General features: G+C 45.2%; 1 protein-coding gene across 3 annotated transcripts in view; it reads right to left on the bottom strand.

The window, feature by feature from the left end:
• Window positions 1-13,861, bottom strand: part of LHCGR (luteinizing hormone/choriogonadotropin receptor) — a 64,658-nt gene extending 50,797 nt beyond the window's left edge. For 2 of the 3 annotated variants that reach the window (XM_036873562.1, XM_036873564.1), the window contains exon 1: window positions 13,643-13,861. In XM_036873562.1, the coding sequence (XP_036729457.1) occupies window positions 13,643-13,800 (158 nt within the window). In that variant the 5' untranslated portion in view covers window positions 13,801-13,861. The remainder of the gene's footprint in view (window positions 1-13,642) is intronic. The other variant, XM_036873563.1, reaches the window with a different exon arrangement.
• Window positions 13,862-14,242: the final 381 nt, after the last annotated feature.

The raw sequence follows: 14,242 nt of genomic DNA, 5'->3' as shown, positions 1-14,242 counted from the left end.
TCCCTCTTAGAAGACACTGCTGACCCAGAACAGGTCCTAGTTGCTATCTGGTTAGGATCAATGTAATATCTCTCACTACTTGGTTTTGACTTTCAAACTGGGCCCCCTGGAACAGATGGGGACCCTGTGCTGGGGCTACCCAGTGCAGCTGGGTTAGTTCCTCCAGTGGATGCTGGTGGGCTGCCAAAATCACCATTTAGGACTGAGGTACTCATTCCCCCAGCTATTGGGAAAGTGGGCAACTGAAGCTCTCAGCGGAGTTGCTCTCCTGGAATTACCTTCAGCCTAAGATTGCCACCTCACCCAATAGCAGGTCTTCTCTCCTCTGCAGCACGCATCCAGTGACTGGTCAATGCGTAGAATAAAGGCCCAGCCCTTTTGCTTTGCCTCATGGTGGGACTGCTCAGGAGGGCCATCCCACTTTCAGAGCTCTTTTCCATCAACTCTTTCTCCTGGGCCCTGACTCAATCCCCTTCCTAGCCAGCCCCAATTGTCAAGGCACCGGCTCACCTTCTGTCAGAGCCCAGCAACAGATAAACAAATAGCATTCAGATAAACCTAATCTCCTTGAAGAAGATGATGCCGCATTATCAGGTCCTCCTTAATTGTTCCTAACATCTCTTGAGTACTCAAGGGTGGGGCTTGGGCCTCTCTTATTTTTTTTTCTTCTAAGTTTAATAACACAGATGACCTTGGACAAAGCCAGTTTGTCCAGTTCACTGGCTTGTTAATTAACCCTCAAAATAATGTTAGCTGGAGAGTTTCAGGGTCAGGAGTTTCTTTGCCCCCCTTCAAGGGAACCCAAGATTTAGAAATCCTTGCTTGTAAAAACCTATCCACTGGGAGATATTTGCATTATCAAAGAGTTCTTTGGCTACAGGAGGATTGATGAAAGGTTCCTTAAATAGCAAACTCCTTAGGTAAATGGAAAATGTGGTTCAATTGACACTTTTAAACACAGGTGTTGCCTAAAGCCAATTACAACTGTAGGTTCCCCCACCTCACTTTGGTTTTCAAGAGCTTGGATTTCCAGGGCAGGACCACCTTCTGAAGCCCACAGGCTGAGCAGGGGCCGAGGAAGACAACAGCCAGGGAAGAAATCCGAGCACTAATCTGGAGTCCTCAAAGCCTGGGCGGGGTCTTTGCTCGCCTTGCAGGAACCTTTACCTCTTCTGCCCAGAGTGGCAGAAATGAATTATTTTTTTCACTTCCCTCTAATGGTTTAGAAAAGCCATCTATATTATTGATTTAAGAAAGCTACAAACATCCATCCATCTTTCACAGATGATTAGTTTATTGCTAGAGCTACACACCCTGAATTTTAAAACACTACAAAATCAGGGGGAGACAAAAAGACAGAAACCAGGGATGGTCAAAGATTTTTTGCCTAATGAACTCATAGAAATGGGGGGGGGGGGAAACATTACCTTATTTAAATTCAAAAGAATGTTAATGTTTTTGTATTTATTACATAAGACCTTGTTCTACATTGAACAGAGGCTTAAGAATTCCTGTGTTCTTTTCAAAGTTGCTCAGTAATTATGATAAACTTGCTTTCATCTTGGAGTGAAATAAAAATGGCTTTCCCCTTTACAAACGATTTTAAATCTTTGTGCTTTCAAATGCATTGATCTATTTGGTAAATTCATTATTGGGTATGTCTTCATTTATTGGTCTCTTGTCTTCAGCATTTACCTAGAGGGAGCTCAGACGTCAGTGTTAACTGAAATATGAAGTCAGTATAGATGGACATCCAAGATGTTAAGTTTTACATCAGAAAATTTTAGGACACTCCTTTAAGCATTTACTCTATTAGACTCAGGGAATCAGACTAAAAGGGCTGCTTGCAAGTGGTTTGGTCCAACCCCTCACTTTCGATGAAGAATCTTAAGTGAGGAAAAGTAAAATGACTTCCCTGAAACCACATGGCAATTCAGCAGCAGATCTGGACTTGAACTTAGGTCACTTCATTCCTGGTCCAGTGCTGTGTCCTACATTAGCCAAATCACATCAGTACTGTTCCTTTGGGGGTTTGTTGATACACCCCACTATGCAATCCTCTGGTTCTTCTGCGAAAACCTCACCTTCTGATAGAGCCACCAGCTTCTTGAGGGCATGTGCTCACGGTCTTTAACTTCAAAGGTGCAGCTCAAATTCCTGTTCTCCCATGAAGCTTCAGAGCCTACCAGAGTGCTTTTTCTTCCTCTCCTGTCCTCCTCAGCACTAATGACTACCCAGTTTTTTTTTTTTCTTTTTCCTGCACTATTTTTTGAGAATTTATCAGGTGCCTTGTATGAATGTTTCCTCTGTTCCACCATTGAACTCCCAGTCTCTGGTAGATTCTGCCTTCAGACTGTCTCTTGCTTCCAGCCCCTTTATTCCTTTTCCACTGCCGCTCTCCTTGGTCATTCTTTTCTTCACCTCGACTGCTCTATAGTCCCCAAACTGGTTTCCCTGTACTCCATCCCGGGTTTCCTCTGCCCAGTCTAGATTAGTCTTCCTGATAACTCCCACCATATCACTCTTACACTCAGATTCTTCTGTGCCACCCCTTGGCCAGTCTACTTATCTACAAATATCTCAGCTTTGCATTCAAGGCCCCCGAAATAAAGGCTTGAACTTTATTTGACAGTCCTATCAGCCACTCTTCCCCTCATATAACCAATACACTAAACTTGCACTGTCCAAAAAAGGCAGCCACTAGCCACATATGGCCATTGAGCACTTGAAATATGTCCAGTCCAAATTGAAATGCACTGTAAGTTTAAAATACATTCCAGATGTCAAAGACTTGGCAAGAAAAAATAATGTAAATGATCTCATTAACAATTATTATATTGATTACATGTTGAGATGGGTGTGGCTAAACCACACTGACTATTTTTTTCAGCTCTCTCTTAGGCCCACAGTCCTACTCTCTCCCCTTTCTGCATGACTGAGCTTTAGCCTACTTGCGAGGAATGCACCCAAACCAGATGAGTTCCCTGTCAACTTTTACCCTTGTCTTCATCTGAAATGAAAACTGGAAGAATGCCTTTTGCTGCTGCAGATGGTTAATGGTCATGAGACCCCCAGAGGAAGGAAAAACCCCTGGTTTCCATCCAGTGTGGGTGTGCTTCTCTCTAGCAGTCAGGTTTTATTTTTAGCTCTGGCCCCTTTAAAGCCCCCTATACCCTTTTCCATACCCTGTGCTATGGAGTACAACTGCGAATGTGGAATGTCGCGTCAGCCTGATCCCACCTGTATGTAAGTTACCCTCAATAGGCTTCATAATTGCACTTCACGGAGTTGCCTGCTTTGTTTTTCAGTCTCAAGTTTGGAGGATGTTATTCAATATTTCTGCCTTCCAACAAAATGATAATATATTGTACATTTGGATTACATAAAATATTTTATTAAACTTAATTTCACCTTTTAAAACCTTTTAAAATGTGGCTATTAAAAATTAAAATTATACTTGTGACTAACATTATATTTCTACTGGACAGTGCCTCCCTAGACAAATCAGACTACTGTATCTCCTGAATTTACCTCACATTTTCCTGCCTTCATTCACACTGTTTCTACCATCTGGCACATCCACCCTTCTCTGCAGGTCAGATTCTATTCTACCCTTGGTTAAAGGTCTGTCTCAGGCGCTACATACTTTATGGAATGTGTCTTCATCACCAATTGCATGTGCTTTCTCTCTGGAAGCAGCATAGTGGGATAGTGAGGAGTATAGACCCTGGAGCCAGATTGCCTGGGTTCATTTCACATGTATAAAGTGATGATGATACTACACTGCAGAAATTTTTTAGATTAAATAAGAAAATGTTTATGTAATATTAATACAGCATCTAGTACAAGATTAGAGCTCAATAAGCACTTTAAATTCACAGCTGCTTACTATGAAGGAGTCAAGCTACCCCAGCTATGCCCAATGACAACTCTACTTCCTTGCTGGGGATGGGGTGGGGTGGATTCAGTACTTTGGAATGGACTCTTCTATTTGTCACACCCTTACGTCTACAAAATGCCTGTGGCTTGTCTCAAACTCTTTATTGTCTGCTGATTATACACGGGACAACTGAGAGAGAGGGTAGACATTCCCCCTTGGTACCTTTCTGTTGGGCTCAAGTATCTCTTATAGACCTTGTCTGAAATGATAAGAAATGATAAGGAAGTGATAAAGAAATTTAAAGAAATGATAAGGAAGTGATAAAGAACAACCTTCCATTAAATATTTCAACTCTAGGGAGCCACTCTGCAGAATTCTCATTTGCTCATTGATTTAAAAAAGTTCAGTCAGTTGGAACTCTCCCATTGGAAAGTGCAATTTGCGTGACTCTTCTCCAAGACAGCCTTTCCAGAGCACCCAAGAAGCTTGGGGAGTTAACAAATTATTGATATAATGTAAACCAAGATTTTTCAAGAAGATTCCCTGGATGATGGATTTTCCAAGTCATGTGTGCAACAACTAAATTAAAAATATAAAGCCTCAGAGGAAAATGGTAAACACATCTTAGCACTTACTCAAAACCCATTTAAAGTTTTCTAAAGACACAAAGCAAAGTAACCCAATCTTTACCCCCAAACTAGAATTCTTCTAGCAATAATATAACATGACAAGAATAACTCTGGTAAATAAAACTACATGTTGAATTCTCCCCAGGGAAGGTCTGCATTTTGTGTAATGATTTCTCAAAAATATTTTTTAGAAGCAGCGAATATTATGTTGTCAGGGCAGTGACATTTCAGATATGCTCCAGGAAACTCTTTCATTACAAGCTTCTGTTTGCAGACACATTTTTTTTCGTGAGCCTGTAAAAGCTGGTTGCAACTGATATACTACATACTTTTAATTAATTTGATGGAATGGGTTTGAATTGCCTGAAGTTACTGGCATGTGTACCTTCACTTTTCACTAAGTCCTCAGCTCTGGTAGACACTGATTTGTGTGGTTGCCTGGTTCAAAAATGCCCCTTCTCTGGAAGCATCTCACTGCTGGTTGCAATAGGGTGGAAGCATCTCATTGACTGTGCTTCTGTCTCAGGAGTAGGGTGTGGAGCCATCAGATTCTCTCTCTCAGGCATTTAAACTTGTAATAGATAGGAGGAATCTTTGGAGCTGATTCATTGTAAAGGTGGAATCTACAGAAAAGTTCTCTGACCTCTTGCTGCTAAAACGCCATATTCTCTCTGGATCTTGCTCACATCCTTCTACCTCTTTATTCTTCTGTTAAGTTAATCTCTTATGATTAAATTTGTCAGAGGTGATTTCTGGTGCTTGCAAATGAGAAAAGCCTTAATCAGAGACCCACCCAAGGTTTCCAGGGGGAAGTCATCCACTCTTCCATTGATGATCCGTAACACAGACAGGGCCCGTGCCTGGTGGTCAGTGAGAGAGCAGAAGGCTTTGAATAGTGCTTCCCTGGTGGCCTCTCTAAGCTGGTGTCAAAGGCCAGGATGGAGCTTATGGGATAACCGTGTTAGCCCAGTTGCCCCTGTAGAGAGTGAGGCTTAAAGAACTACATCTCAAATAATACCTCCACCAAGGTATCTTTGTTACTCTGGCTAGAAGGGATAGCTCCCTTCTCTAAACTCTCACCAGCCTTTGTTTATAACCATCATCTGGCTTTTATCACCTTCTGCATTTCCCTGCAGTCATCTGAGAACTAGTCCTCTCTCTCCTATGGCTGGAGGACTGTAAACTCTTGGCGGGCACGGGTGGTGTCTGTGGATCCTGCACATTGTCCTATACATTTCGGTATGTAGTTCCTGAGCGGTCAACAAGTCTGACCTGAAGGTTTTCTGTGTGTCCAGCCGGAGGTTTAGGGATGGGGAATGGGGAAAGGACCCAGAATAGGCTTGGATGCTCTAGCTGGACAGATAGGACTGACCCAATTGAATGATAGAAAACAGGGTATAATCAGGTATTAGGTGGCATGTTTGAGAGGCAGCTCAGCCTGGGCTGAAAAAACTAGCATATCAGACTCCAGGCAGTAATGAGCTCTGCTATTTCGGGATTCTAACTTATTCACCTTCCAGGTTGAGAAGACCTAGTGGGTCATTTTCTCTAATTAACACCCCACAGGAACAAAACTATTCCATCAGGCTTCCCCCTTGGATGATAGATATTTACTGTTCAACCTCATATATGGGCTGCAGGTTTTTCAGGTCTTCTCTGCATCATCAGATTGTTACAATAATACTTTGTAGTTATGGGAAACCTTTATTTCCGAGTATTTTTGGCCCTGCTGTCTCGTTTATCTTCACCACAGTCAGCCCCACTCAGGGGCAAGAATCATCACGCCCCTTTTACAGACAGCACAGAGGTTTTAACACTGTCCTGAGCCCACAGTGCAAATTAGGGAAAGAGGGACCTCGTGCTAGAACTCGCGTCTGCTGGTCTTTGTCCTGTTGATCAATTCAGATAATCTGGGGACTGTGTTGGACCCTGCCCTGTCGTACCAGGGCATCCCCACCCCCGTGGGCTCAGAAATGCTGTCTGCTGATGCTCATGAGGTAGAATTATGAACCTAGGAGTCACCTCATTTTATCAGCGTCAAGGACAAATTTAACAGCAGCAAAGGATAAAGCCTTCATTCTGAAAGTTGAGTTTTACTTGTAAATTGGACTTTTCTGAATTTGGCTCGGGTGGCATTAAAGAGCTGTGGTTCAGGGCCACACAGAGAGCAGCTGTGAGTGGTTTGCTGGCTGGGACGGGGTGGCATCTCCCTGGGAGGCAGAAGCTGAGAGTAAATGAGGACCATGTGGAGAAGCTGCTAGAAGCTGCCCACTGAGTTAGGAAGCCCACCTGACTGGTGGGTGGGATTATTTTAATTGCCTTCCTAAAAAAAGAGCTGGTGCAAAATTTGCTAAAATCTGCATTAAATGTGATTTTTTCACACACCAAGGGGAGCTGCCAGAACAGAACATATATGCTCCCGTGGAGCCAGCCCTCTTGGGTCTGGAAGTGAGCAGCAGGGCCTCTCTCCACCACCATGACTCAACTGGCTTTAAAATTCCATGTGTAAGATCAAAATTACACAAGGCCAAGACACCGTCTGGTGCAGCCAACCTGGGAGATTGTATTTTGGAAAGAAAGCTTTTGTGCCTCATTTCAAGACATGAAAAGAAGCCAAACTGAGGAGCTTGGGAAGAAGATAGAGGTGGGTAAAGGAGCAGAACTGGAGCCCTGAATTAATCTGACATACTGCCTTTTTTTTTTTTTTTTTTTTTTTTTGCTGTATTGTCTTCATTGCTGCGCACGGGCTTTCTCTAGTTGTGGTGAGCAGGGGCTACTCTTCATTGCGGTGCACGTGCTTCTCATTGTGGTGGCCTCTCTTGTTGCGGAGCACAGGCTGTAGACATGCGGGCTTCAGCAGTTGTGGCGCACGGGCCCAGAAGTTGTGGCTCGTGGCCTCTAGAGCACGGGCTCAGTAGTTGTGGTGCATGGGCTTAGCTGCTCTGTGGCATGTGGGATCTTCCCGGACCAGGGCTCGAACCTGTGTCCCCTGCACTGGCAGGTGGATTCTTAACCACTGCACCACCAGGGAAGTCCCTGACATACTGCTTTTGAAATTAAAAAAAAAGAATAATGTAGAAAAAAATCCAAGGAATTATTGCTCTCCAGAGGGAGAGCTGGGTCCAATGACAAAGGGATCTGTGTATGAAGATTTTTGGCTCTACACTTCCATTGAGATTTTGGGAACTCTGTTGCTTGCTTTTTAGTGTCCTGCTAGGGGGCATCATTCACTTTCCCCAAAAGGATGATTTTTAAACTAATAAAATCTGGCCCTTGCAAAGCTTCCCCCAGGGAGTCTGTTTATAGGCACAGCCAGGTTTAAGAATTGTCTTGAAGGTAATAGCTGGGAGAGCTGAGTCAGAACTGAGGTTCAAGATCAACCTCTACCTTGGGTCTTTGTTTTTTTTGTTTGTTTTTTGCTGTTGTTGGTTATTTTTGGTTTGTTTTTGTGGGAGTAGGGTAGGAAGGTGGGACATGAGCTTTCAGAATTCCAAGGGTTTTTTTTTGTTTTTGTCTTGTCTGGTTCAGCTGCAGGGAAGCTGCAGGTAGGGCCAAGCTACTTGTAAGAGTTTGGTAGGCTTCCCTCTATCCTGTGGACTCTTACCTGGTGTCCTGGATGGGAACCCATAGATCTCAATTCAGGCTGCCTTGGTGGTTGTTTTGTTTTGTTTTAATGGACTCTGGGCTGAGGATTGATTTTTCTCTAATAAGTAAGTTAAAACAAATTAACAACAAACAGTAGAACAATCTATGGAATTGTTGGGCTGTACTAATGTAGGTAAGCTTCTGGTCTTGCTTCTCTGGATGGCCCTTTCAAAGGAGAGATTGGGAGGTCTGCAAAATCTGGGACCTGGATGTTGACTCCCTCTGCTACTCATAGCACCTCATCACCTCCCCATTTTCTAGGATGGAGATTTTTAAGTGACGTTTAGGTGTGGTACATGCTAACTAACATACATGCTTCCTTTTTGCATTGGTTCATTGTTCCTATTCAGCTCTCTACTCAGTTTGATCATCATGTAGTTCAATAGACACTTTAATCATACTACCTGTGAAATTTTGGGAATCCCGAGTTGAATAAGACCTCTTCAGGTGCTTCTCACTTTAGCACAATGATTCAAAACCATGGTGGGGTGAGGTGGGGACTCCCCCATCCCTTGCCCCAACACACACGCGCGCCAGGGGCGTTTGGCAAATGTCTAAAGACATTTTTGGTTGTCATCATTTGGGGGGGCAGTGCTACTGGCATATAGTGGGAGGCCAGGGATGCTGCTAAACACCGTACAGTGTATGAAACAGCCCCAACAGCAAATGATTATCTGCCCCCAAATGACAACTGTGCTGAGGTTGAGAAACCCTGCTGTTGCAGGGGAGGTACACAGGGAATAAATAGTTACGTTATGTGGGGTGTATGCGAAAGTAGATGTAAGTACAAGGTATCAAAGCAAGTATGTGTGTGTGGGAGAGAGGGGACATTGGGGAAAGCTTGTTGGGAAGTGACTCCAAATCATGATTTTTACTTAATGCCTTTGTAATCAACTGTCCAAGAATGACTTTGAAAGTTTATTAGTTAAGAACTACATATTAGGAATTTTTCTTTTCTTTTTGCACAACTCTCTGGGTAATTTAATCAAGTATTTCTGATGACTTTATATCATCTTCCCTTACCAAAAAATGTCCCCAAAGAACCAGGGAGAGGTATAAAAAGGGAAGGATCCATTCAACCTTATTCTTTGCTTCTCAGTAGGGAAATGTCTAGCCTACTCTCACCTGTGTTTTTCTTCCACCTGGACTCTCCTTCCCTTCTCTCCTTCAAGGTTTAGCCTCATAACCCTTGGTCCACGACACCTTCGCTTGGAGATTTCAGTCCATAGTGACTGATCTATTCCCTGAATTCCTTAGAGCCTCGTTGCCTCTCTCTTCCTACCTACACGTCTCTTGGGTGTGGGTATGTTTCCACGTAGATTGTGGGCTCCTCAAGGACAGGGACCATGCCCTCCATTGGTACATCCTTCTACAGCATAGAACACCATTCTGGATCCTGATTTATACTCAAGGTAGGAGAGGGAGAAAGACATTCAGGAAAGATGTCAGAAAATTAACATCTTCCTGTGACACTGGACTGACGGATACAGCACATTTTATCCTTCCAAAGTCTCTGGATTGTGTCTTATAATAAAGTCTAAAAGTTTAATCTCTGTTTAGTAGGCACAGCATGCAAAAAATAAATTGCTATTATTATTATTAGCATTTTCTTACTAACAGATTTTTCAGAAGCTGTTTCCATATCAAGCAGATCAACCTTTCTGTTGTCATAGAGACAAAGATCTTTATATAACCATGGGCAAGGTGAGATTTTTTTTTTCTCTTTCCCTCCTTCGACTTGTCTGGAACTAATAACAAAAGGAAAAGGACATTTTTAAAATTAATTCTTTTCTTTTACTTTTTTTTTCTCCAATTAAAATGAGTGAATACATGGGAGGCTTTTTTTTTTTTGTATCACATTTTAGATTTTAAATACCTAAGTTTTTAATAAAATATTATTGGGCTGGAAAGATCTGAACAATTGAACAAAGCCATTTTCAAAATTTGCAAGCAGTGGGCTTATCAATGATAAGCAATTATTATCCATTTTCCTTTTTTTTTTTTTTTTTTACCAAATAGTGGACTTTAGATGGAAGTCTTATAAGGCAGGACTACCAAGGCCTGAAATGATTAAAACATGAACTAGCATCTACTGAGGGGCCAGTGATGAATTTTAAGGTGCTCTGTGGTACTCGCCTCCTCCAACCCCCAGAATTGAGAAAGCTACCCTTCTCTCTGCAGAATCAGACCCTGTGGATAACAGTGCAAGACCACATCCCTCTTATCCCTTATCTCATAATTTCAGCTTTCTTCTTTTTATGAACTCCCAATAACTTGTTATTCATGGCATTTTCTATCTTATAATTACTGTTTACCACTTCATTCATTCATCGTCAAGAAAAGAGGATTTAAGCAGAACCCATTCACTTTTTCTTTCCTTTGCCTCAATGTTAAGTTATGCCTTCATCCATCTGTCTTCTTCTGCCAGAGCTCAGAAGTATCCCTCTCTTTTAAGATTAACCCTTCCCCTCTGATCTGACACTGATGCCTTCCTCCCACTCCCATGGGCATCTTATACCATCATCCCTTGTGTCTTCAATCTGTCCTTCTCCATGGATTCCTTCCTCTACTCCTTTTTTGAAGACAAAACAAAACAAACAAAACAAAAAATTTTTTCTTAATCTTGTTTATTTTTCCATATCTCAGACTTTGAAGTTTTAATCTGATCACAGCTGCCTTTTGCAATAAATAGGTACTGTCTATGTGTGTGTGTGTGTGTGTGTGTGTGTGTGTGTGTGTGTCAGGGGTGTTGGAGGGGATGGAAAAGAGAAGTGTATGGCACAAAGAAGTTTTAAACATGCTTCCTGCTTTCCAGAAGATTATATCCTCCGTGGAGGAATACCTTGATTCTCAAACTTTAACATGCATCAGAATCACCTGGGGAGCTTGTTAAAATACAGATTGCTGGACTACACCTTCAGAGTTTCTGATGCAGAAACTGGGGCCTGAGAGTATGCATTTCTAACATTTCCCGGGTGATGCTTATGCTGCTGGTATGAGGAACATGGCCTTAGAGAAACTACCCTCCTATTCGTTCTATGCATCTCTCTTGTCATATGGATGTTGAAGTCACCTTATCATGCTGAAAAACGTATCCCCTTTTGGCTTTTATAGGCTCCACCTCCATAGGGTTCTCCCTTGAAGGATGAGGTCATCTCTCAGTTATCTGATCCTTGGGAAGCCTGACTTTGTGCGCGTCAGAGTGCATGCTGACCTAAGTGGTTTAAATGTCTAGGAGGAGATGCTGCCGGTGTGCATGCCAAGATAATGCATGCGAAGGGAGGGAGTCAAGGATTCTCTAGAATCCCACAGGCATGTTCAGAGCCTGGACAACTGGCTCCTTTTGGGCAGCGGGACTAGCCAGCCTCAGCATGCCAGCAGTACTTACATTGTACCTGTTTCCCACCTCCATCCCCAAACCTAGTCAACCCTATAAAATCTTACTGAGGTGTTCGAGGCTTCTTTAAACTGTGCTGTGGGGCAGTGGGAGAATTTGTTTAGTTTTAGTCTTTTCACTTCAGCCTACTCCAGGGAAAAGGTACTGCTCTCCTGAGGCCAGTGTGGGTGTGTGGCAGCACGAATTGTTGAGAGACCTCAGTGAAAAGCTGAATCTGCAAGGAGCTGGGACTTGCCTCACCCATGCCTGCCTCACCCATGCCTGCCTCACCCATGCCTGCCTCACCCATGCCTGCCTCACCCATGCCTGTCTCCTGGTAGAAACCAGGAGGTTTTCTAACTCAGTGCCAATTTGGAGAAGCTGAGAATTTTTTTTCTTTTTTTTTTTTTTTAAGGAAGGGGTAATTTTCTTACAAAAACTAGCAAATATAAAAAGATAGCAGGGGAAGTCCTGTCTTTGCGACTCAACACTGTGGGACCTTGGGCAGATTTTTTCCAACTCTTTGGATCTCAGGTTCTTATAACCTGTATGATAAGTACCAGGTGAGTGAGAAAGGCACAGTGTTAGTGGCACAATCATCCATTAGAGCAAGATGGGAGGCTTGTCAGGGAAGGACAAGGGCTGGGACTTGGAAGGCAGCTTCTATGGATTTATTTATTGATTGAAACAAATTCTATTAGCATGGTCCTCACCTTCAGGGAATTGAGCTGACAAGATAACTAATGCAAACCAATTAATATAAGCCCCTCAACCTTTAAACCTTATCTCTCAACCACAAATATTCCCCAAAGGCCACTAACTCTCCCAGAGGAGAATCTCAGCCCTTCAGGAGGGTGGAGGAACTCCCTCCATGAAGCAGGCTCCTGACAGACTGCTGGGAGCCCAAGGAAATGGGGCGGGGGGATCTCTTTCCTCCCCCAGCATGGAATTCCATCACTTCTAACGGTTAGAACCTAACCAACACCTCTACCAGTCTGGTGCCTTTTGGATACTTTTATAGTCTTCTTCTTTTTTTTCTTTCCTTTTCTCTTTTTAACAGCTTTATCAAGATGTAATTTATATACCGTAAAAGTCACCCATTTCAATTGTACATTGCGATGGTTTTTAGTATGTTCATGGAGTTGTGCAACCATCACCACCATCTAGTTTTAGATAATTTTCATCACCACAAAAAGCAACAGCCATGAGCAGTCACTGGGCCTTCACTGCAACCTGATGGCTACTAATCTCCTTTCTGTCGATCTGGACATTTCATATACATGGAACCAGGTAATACGTGGTACCTTTTTCCGAAAAAGTGTCTGGTGACACTCCGATACACTAGTACCGAAGGCCGCCCTCTCCTCCTCACCCCATCACTACAGCAGCCTGCTTCCTCCGCCTGCCTGCCAATGTCTACAGCTCCCTAAGGGGTGGTGGTGTGCCAGAGCTGGAACTCAAGGCCTCACATCGATTCGGCAACCAGACTGAAATGCAAGTACATCTGATCAGACAACCAGGCTGAAATGCAAGTGCATCTGGGGCTGGGGTGGAGCAATGGCTTATATGCTCACTAAGGTGTGTAGGTGAGCACCGGTTGGGGGATGCGCCAGCCAGCAGTCCCCACTGGGTGACCAGGTTCCCCCTGGACCCTGGGCCCGAGCACCGCATTCCTAGAGGAACATAGGGTACCAGAGCGCACAGTGACCGTCGCCATCCTGGCTGGCCCAAGGCTCAAAGAACACGCAAGACTTCTCCAGGCAGACAGCTGCCGACTGAGGAGCATGACACCCCGTCCGCTTCCAGCAGCTGCAGGGAGCGAGGCCACCCCGTGTGGCTTCCAGGCAGTTCCACGCCCCTGGCCGTGGCCCCAGCCAGGGTGAAAGCGCGGGCCTGGGGCCATCTGGGGCTGGAGGGTGCGCGGGACCCCGACCCCAGGTGTGGCGGGGCGTGGCAAAGACGCCAAGCTTGGGCTTATCACCCTGGGAGGTGGTGCAGTTCGGCAGGGCGAAGCGTCTTTCTCCTAGCATCTAGGTGAAGCGGACCAAAGAGCAGGGAGGCAAGGCGGCCGGAGCGAGCGAGGGTGCCGGGGCGGGGGCGCCGCGTACTCACAGTCGGCTGAGGCCGGCCCGCGGGCCGGGGCAGCGCAGGGCGCCGTCGGGCGGGCAGCTGCAGGGCTCGGGGCAGGGCTCCCCGCGCAGCGCCCGGGGCAGCAGCGGCGGCAGCAGCAGCAGCAGCAGCGGCCGGAGCGCGGGGGACCGCCGCCCCATGGCCGGGAGCCTGAGCGCGGGCTCCTGCGGCTGGGCCAGTGCCCCTGGACAGCCCGGGAGCGCGGCCCGCGCCCCTCTCCCCGCCCACTGGCCTGCCCTCCGGCTCCTCCCGCGCCGGCCCGCCCCTGCCCGCCCCCCGCCCCCCCATCCCCGACGGCGCCCCCGCTGCTGAGTCTCCGCTCTGCCTCGACCCAGGACAGTGGCCTGAGGGACCCCATCACCTCCTTTCTGCTGCGTTCCCCAGCCTGGCCCCTGCATCTCCAAATGGCCCTAGTTACAGGAGGTAGCGTGTGGAAGTGGTGAATGCTTTGGATACGGGAAGAGGTGGGGAGCTCTGAATTCTCGTCCCGGCTCTGCTGTAACTATGAGTGTGAAGTTGAGCGAGTTGTGTTCCTTTCCCGAATCTCTCTTATTTCATCTGTGAGAGGGACGGACTGATGAT

The sequence above is a fragment of the Balaenoptera musculus genome, chromosome 13 (assembly GCF_009873245.2).
Source record: "Balaenoptera musculus isolate JJ_BM4_2016_0621 chromosome 13, mBalMus1.pri.v3, whole genome shotgun sequence".
In the NCBI taxonomy this organism is placed as follows: Eukaryota; Metazoa; Chordata; class Mammalia; order Artiodactyla; family Balaenopteridae; genus Balaenoptera; species Balaenoptera musculus.
The sequence above is the reverse complement of the archived record's forward strand: the minus strand, read 5'-3'. Positions and strand labels throughout refer to the sequence as shown.